The 6996-nt window shown below is 35.5% G+C and overlaps 1 protein-coding gene across 1 annotated transcript; it reads left to right on the top strand.

The window, feature by feature from the left end:
* Window positions 1–1936: 1936 nt before the first annotated feature.
* On the top strand, window positions 1937–3157 carry LOC133543939 (transcription factor Sox-14-like). The gene is given in 4 exon segments (XM_061888871.1): window positions 1937–2198; window positions 2201–2304; window positions 2306–2389; window positions 2391–3157. Coding segments are annotated over 4 exon segments (732 nt in total). The 5' UTR covers window positions 1937–1945; the 3' UTR covers window positions 2682–3157.
* The last annotated feature ends 3839 nt before the right edge of the window (window positions 3158–6996 follow it).

Genomic DNA, 6996 nt, shown 5'->3' with positions numbered 1-6996 from the left:
AAAAAATCCTCTGAGCCCACCTTGGACACCCTAGAAGTAAAAACATAAATATTTAGATATATAAATATTTTTGTCATAAAAATATCATATTCTATGTACAATAAATTGTGTTATTAACAATATAACAACTTTTGATGATTTTTGAAATGTATAAAAGAAAAAAAAAAGCTCCTAAGCCACACCTTGGACACCACTGCTTGGACACTGTTGAAGTAAAAACATAAATATTTAGATTTATTTATTTTTTGGCATAAAAATATTAAATTGTCCGTACAATAAATTGTGTTATTAAAAATTTAACAACTTTTAAAGATTTTTTAAGTGCGTAAAAAAAAAAAAAAAAAAAAAAAATCCTCTGAGCCACACCTTGGACACCACTGCTTGGACACCATTGAAGGAAAAACATAAATATTTAGAACTATATATTTTTTGTCATAGAAACATTAAATTGTTTGTACAATAAATTATGTTCTTAACAATTTAACAACTTTTGATGAATTTTGAAGTGTATGAAAAAAAAACACCCACACTTTGGACACCACTGCTTGGACACCATTGAAGCAAAAACATAAATATTTAGTTGTTTTTTTTTCATAAAAATATCAAATTGTCTGTACAATAAATCGTGTTATTATCAATCTAACAACTTTTGATGAATTTTCAAGTGTATTAAAATTTTTTTTTTTTAAAAGCCACACTTTGGACACCACTGCTTGGACACCTTTGAAGCAAAAACATAACTATTTAGATAATTTTCCTTTTTTGTCATAAAAATATCAAATTGTCTGTACAATAAATTATGTTATTAACAATCTAACAACTTTTGATGATTTTTAAAATGTATAAAAAAAAAAATTTTTTTTAATTTAAAAAAGCCCCTAAGCCACACCTTGGACACCACTGCTTGGACACTGTTGAAGTAAAAACATAAATATTTAGATTTATTTATTTTTTGTCACAAAAATATTAAATTGTCCGTACAAAAAATTATGTTATTAAAAATTCAACAACTTTTAAAGATTTTTTAAGTGCGTGAAAAAAAAAAAAAAAGCCTCTGAGCCACACCTTGGACACCACTGCTTGGACACCTTTGAAGCAAAAACATAAATACTTCGTTTTTTTGTCATAAAAATATCAAATCGTCTGTACAATAAATCGTGTTATTAACAATTTAACAACTTTTGATGGTTTTTGAAGTGTAAAAAAAAGCCCCTGAGCCACGCTTTGGACACACCTGCATTACGGTAATTGCAATAAAGTGCGAGGCAAATGACTCTAATGGCGTCACGTGACCAATGTGGGAGTGGGAGTGGGCGTGGGGGGGGGGGGTTCATCTACCTCTCTCTCTCTCTTTCTCTCTCTCTCTCCCCACGCACACCCACGCGCGCGCACACCTATATGATGCGGCGCGCCCCGCGAAGGTGCTGATTGGACGGGCAGGTTGCGCCGGTGCGGCCGGGGCCCCGCCCCCTCTCATTATGTCACATCGCGTGCGAGGAAGCGCGCCATCCCAGCCTTTGAACTTGGCCGACTTCGGCGTCCAGACTCCGCAGCCGCTCGCACTTTTCTACCCACAGCAGGCCGGCAGGTGCTCGGAGCGCGCGGGAGCGTGTGCGTGCGACGCGAGCGCACGGAGCGACGTACTTTTTTTTTTTTTTTTTCTTTTTCTTTCCTTCCCTTCTTCTCACCTATACCGGATTTCTCCGTGGCTGGACTCTACTCGCCTGGATTTAGTTGGAGAAAGTTCCGCGTTTCTTCTCTCCCGGTGCGCGCGGTCTCGCACCTGGACAGGTGAGCTCCCCTTTTTCTTTTTTTTTTTTCGCCCCCCGCGCTGCGCGCCGGCCGAGGCCGATAAGAAGACCCCACCCCCCCTTCCCCCCCAAACCCTACCCTCCCTCCCCCGGTCCCCCCCTTTCCCTCCCCCCCTTGCCCCCCCCCCCCTAAGATGTCCAAGCCGGCCGACCACATCAAGCGGCCCATGAACGCCTTCATGGTGTGGTCCCGGGGCCAGCGGCGCAAGATGGCGCAGGAGAACCCCAAGATGCACAACTCTGAGATCAGCAAGCGTCTGGGCGCCGAGTGGAAGCTGCTGTCCGAGTCCGAGAAGCGGCCCTACATCGACGAGGCCAAGCGGCTGCGCGCGCAGCACATGAAGGAGCACCCGGACTACAAGTACCGGCCCCGGCGCAAGCCCAAGAACTGCTGAAGAAGGACCGGTACGTGTTCCCCATGCCTTACCTGGGCGACACGGAGCACCTGAAGGGTCTGCCGGTGTCCGCCGCCGCCGCCGCGGCCGCCGCCGCCCGCCGCGGACTCCCTGCTGAGCGCCTCGGAGAAGGCGCGCGCCTTCCTGCCCCCGACCTCGGGCCCCTACTCCTTCCTGGACCCGGGGCCAGTTCGGCCAGAAGATGGGCGAGATGTCGCACTCCCTGGGCGCCGCCGGCTCGCTGCCCTACGCCTCCTCCCTGGGCTACCAGAACGGGGCCTTCGGGCCGCTGGGGTGCCCCACGCAGCACACCCACACCCACCCGTCGCCCACGAACCCGGGCTACGTGGTGCCGTGCAACTGCAGCGCCTGGTCCACGTCCACGCTGCAGCCGCCCGTGGCCTACATACTCTTCCCAGGTATGACCAAGACTGGCCTCGACCCGTACTCGTCCGCGCACGCCGCCGCCATGTAATCAAAAAACAAAACAACCGCGTCGACTATGCATGCGCAGACGCGCGCACGGACAGAAATCACGCGCGTTTTTGGACTTTAAAAAAACAACAAAAGAACAAGGAGAAAAGTTCCTGAGGGGACTTTGATGTAAATGTTTCTATGGCCGCCGCGGGAAATAGGAGGCCTTCAACTTTATTTATTGTGGACAATTAAATGTCGTTTCATTTGGCGCCATCATATTTCATATGAAATACGGGTTTTTATTGTTTAGAAGCTCACTTTTTCTTTCACCCACATGCTGGAAAAAAAAGAAGAAAAAAAAAGACTTGCACGTTTCTTTTGAAATGGAGATATTTTTTCTGTTTTTTTTTTTTTTGATTTGCTGATAATTTGGAGGAGTTGATGTGTATTTTCTATCTAATATTTCATGTAATCTAGAAGGTTCCTCTTTGGAGCAGAGAGAATCCAATAAAGACAATCCGTCTTCACCCCCCCTCCCCTGCATAATTATTGGGACGGCGCTCAAGCAGAAAAGCACGGAAGGGACGGCTGAAAAATGACGAAGTGATGAGGAAAAGGACTTGGAAATTCTTGTCATTTTTACTTGGAATTATTTTTAAAAAAATGGAGAGGAAAAATATTTATTTGATGCTTTATAATTGTTTTACAAACGTTAATGGCTAGAAATTACCTGTTTTTTTAAATAGTTTTTTTTTAAATGAAGAGGGAAAATAGTTAAAATTATTTAAAAAAAAAGATTGTCAGAAAAGACCATTTTTATGTTCAAATGAAGAGGGAAAATATTTATTTGATGCTTTATAATTATTTTACAAACGTTAATGGCTAGAAATTACCTGTTTTTTTAAATAGTATTTTTTTTAAATGAAGAGGGAAAATAGTTAAAATTATTTTAAAAAAAGATTGTCAGAAAAGACCATTTTTATATTCAAATGAAGGGGGAAATGTTTATTTGATGCTTTATAATGATTAAAAAAAACGTTAATGGCTAGAAAAGACCTGTTTTTTAAAAACAGCATTAGTTTAAATGAAGAGGGAAAATAGTTAAAATTATTAAAAAAAAAAATTTTGTCAGAAAAGACCATTTTTATGTTCAAATGAAGAGGGAAAATGTTTATTTGATGCTTTATAATGATTTAAAAAAACGTTAATGGCTAGAAATGACCTGTTTTTTAAAATAGCATTAGTTTAAATGAAGAGGGAAAATAGTTAAAATTATTTTAAAAAAAAAAGCTTGTCAGAAAAGACCATTTTTATGTTCAAATGAAGAGGGAAAATGTTTATTTGATGCTTTATAATGATTTAAAAAACATTAATGGCTAGAAATTACCAGTGTTTTAAAAATAGTATTTTTTTTAAATGAAGAGGGAAAATAGTTAAAATTATTAAAAAAAAAAAAGATTGTCAGAAAAGACCATTTTTATGTTCCAATGGAGAGGGAAACTATTTATTTGATGCTTTATAATTAGTTTAAAAAAACGTTAATGGCTTGAAATGACCTGCTTTAAATAGTTGTTTTTTTTAAATGAAGAGGGAAAATAGTTAAAATTATTTTTAAAAAAAGATTGTCAGAAAAGACCATTTTTATGTTCTAATGGAGAGGGAAAATATGTATTTGATGCTTTATAATTAGTTTGAAAAATGTTAATGGCTAGAAATTACCTGTTTATTGTATATTATTTTAATTTTAAATGAAGAAGGAAAATAGTTCAAATTATTTAAAAAAAAAGATTGTCAGAAAAGACAATTTTTATGTTCAAATGAATAGGGAAAATATTTATTTGATGCTTTATAATTATTTTTTAAAAAAAGGAATAACTAGAGATGACCTATTTTATAAATATTTTTTTTAAATGAAGACAGAAAATAGTTAAAAAAAAATTTTTTCAAAAAAGGTTGTCAGAAAAAAAACATTTTTATGTTCATATGAAGAGGGAAATATTTATTTGATCACTTATCATTATTTCAAATAAAAACAAATCGTTGACGGCTAGAAATGATCTGTGTTTTTTTAATTGTTTTTTTTTAAATGAAGAGAGAAAATAGTTAAAATTATATATATTTTTTAAAGATCATCAGAAAAGATCATTTTTTATGTTTAAATGAAGAGGGAAAATATTTACTTGATCACTTATCATTATTTAAGAAAAAATGTTGATGGCTAGAAATTAATTGCTTTTTTTTAATATTTCTTAAAAAATAAGAGGGAACCTAGTTAAAATTGTTAAAAATAAATAAATAAATAAATAAAGGCCAAATGACCATTTTCATTTTCAAATGAACAGTGCATATATTTATTTGATCATTTATAATTATTGTTATTTATTTATATTTAAACGTATTTGCATGGTTAGAAATTACCTGTTTTCTAAATATTATTTGTTAAAAATTACAATAGGAAATAGTTAAAAATATTTATGTATTTTAATAGTCAGAATTTACCATTTTCAAGTTCAACTGAACAGTGAAAATGTTTATTTGATCATTTATATTTATTAAAAAAACAAAAAACGTTGATGCTAGAAATTACCTGTTTTTTTTCAATAATATTTGCTAAAAATGATGAAAGAAAATAGTTAAAATTATATATGTAAAAAAAGTGAGCAGTTTTTTAAAAAACATAGGTGCATGGTTAGAAATGACCTTTTTTTAAAAAATATATTTGTTAAAAATTAAGAGGGAAAATTGTTTAAATTACTTAAAAAGTATATGTAAATGAATAGGAAAAATATTTATTTTATCACTTCGTATTTTTAAAGGTGGTTAAAAATCACATGTTTAAAACAATATGTTATTTGTTGAAAAATGAAGATAAGAAAATAAATCAAAGGACGATCAAAAATGTGTATTTTATCACATATAATTGTGTTGAAAAAACCTAGATGTAATAAAATGATCTGTTTTTAATTTATTTAAAAAAATGTTAAACACAAATAGGGAAAATAGTAAAACGTATTGAAGTTGTACACTCTAAAAAACATTCAAAATTAAATACTTTGATAGTTGGATAATATTTTAATGATATAAATGCTGTGGCATGCATTGTCTGCACTAAATAACATTAACTGAGATACAGAAAAGATTAGAAATGAAAAAAGGAGGATGACAAACACAAAAGTTACAATAAAAAAAGAGGGAACGTAATTCAAAATTAGTGCGGAAAAAATATTGTCCGGAATGATATTTGAAAAATATAAACTAAGAGAAACAAATAGTTTAATGAATTTTAAAATAGATTTAAACAGAAATGTTTTAACATTATAATCTAGGATGAAGGGGAAATATTTAAATGTCTTTGATCAGAAATATGGGAAACAATATTTTATGTTCTATGTTTAAAACACTTAAATAATATGATTTAAGGGAAACTGTATTTAAAATAAATATGTTTAGAAATGACACATTTTAAACTTTAGATTAAATGATTAAAAAAAATATGGGCATTTATTTACGGGGGTAATAAAAATGTATGAAAAAAACGTTTTAAAGGAAACACTTTGACATTTTTTTTAATATATAAAATGTCAGAAAAAATAAGTATTAATTAATTTCCGAACTTCCAAATGTTCTTTTTTTTTTCCTTTTGGAGAACTTTCCCTGTTTTGTTTTTTTTTATTTTTTATTTTTATCCCCAGCCCAGGAGAGGCTAGGGAAGGCAGACAGGAAGGCAGGGAGCCTCCCTGGAGGGATCCCCCGCTCGTCAGACCCGTTTGACGGCTTCATGGCTCCCAGCAGGGACCCACGCCAAGTGGATCATCAGGAAAAAAAAATACAAAAAATAAAAACCCACACAAATCTTTGACTTCATGCAGCCTGAAACATGTCTGCTACTTTGATGAGTCAGCACAAAACCTCACCTTTAAAAAAAAAAAAAAAAAAAAAGACTTGTTTCAACATGCGTGCGCACTCATTAGGACAAAAGAGGACGCACGCACACGCAGGAACGATACACGCGTGTGTGTGTGTGTGCGCGCACCCCCCCCCCGACCCCCCTCCTCCCCACTCAACCGGGAGCGCATTTCTAATTAAGAATTTAATTTTCCACGTACAAATTGTTGACTTTATCTGGCGGGAACACATGCTGCTGCCGCGGCGTGGAGGAGCAGAGGCGCAATCTCGCCCCGCGGGGGGTGGGGGGGGTGGGAATTTAGGAAAGGGCGCACGCAGGTGCGCGACAGTGTCGTAAATCACCGGCGAAATAAAGACGCGTGAAGTTTTATCCCAATTTCTAACAATAATGAATAATCGATGTTTATACAATAAATAACATTTATTGGAACAATCATCCTCACTTTTAATATTTTTCTCGTCATTTT

The sequence above is a fragment of the Nerophis ophidion genome, linkage group LG26 (assembly GCF_033978795.1).
Source record: "Nerophis ophidion isolate RoL-2023_Sa linkage group LG26, RoL_Noph_v1.0, whole genome shotgun sequence".
NCBI classification, from domain to species: domain Eukaryota; kingdom Metazoa; phylum Chordata; class Actinopteri; order Syngnathiformes; family Syngnathidae; genus Nerophis; species Nerophis ophidion.
Note: the sequence above shows the minus strand (reverse complement) of the source record. Positions and strands in the feature narration are given on the sequence as shown.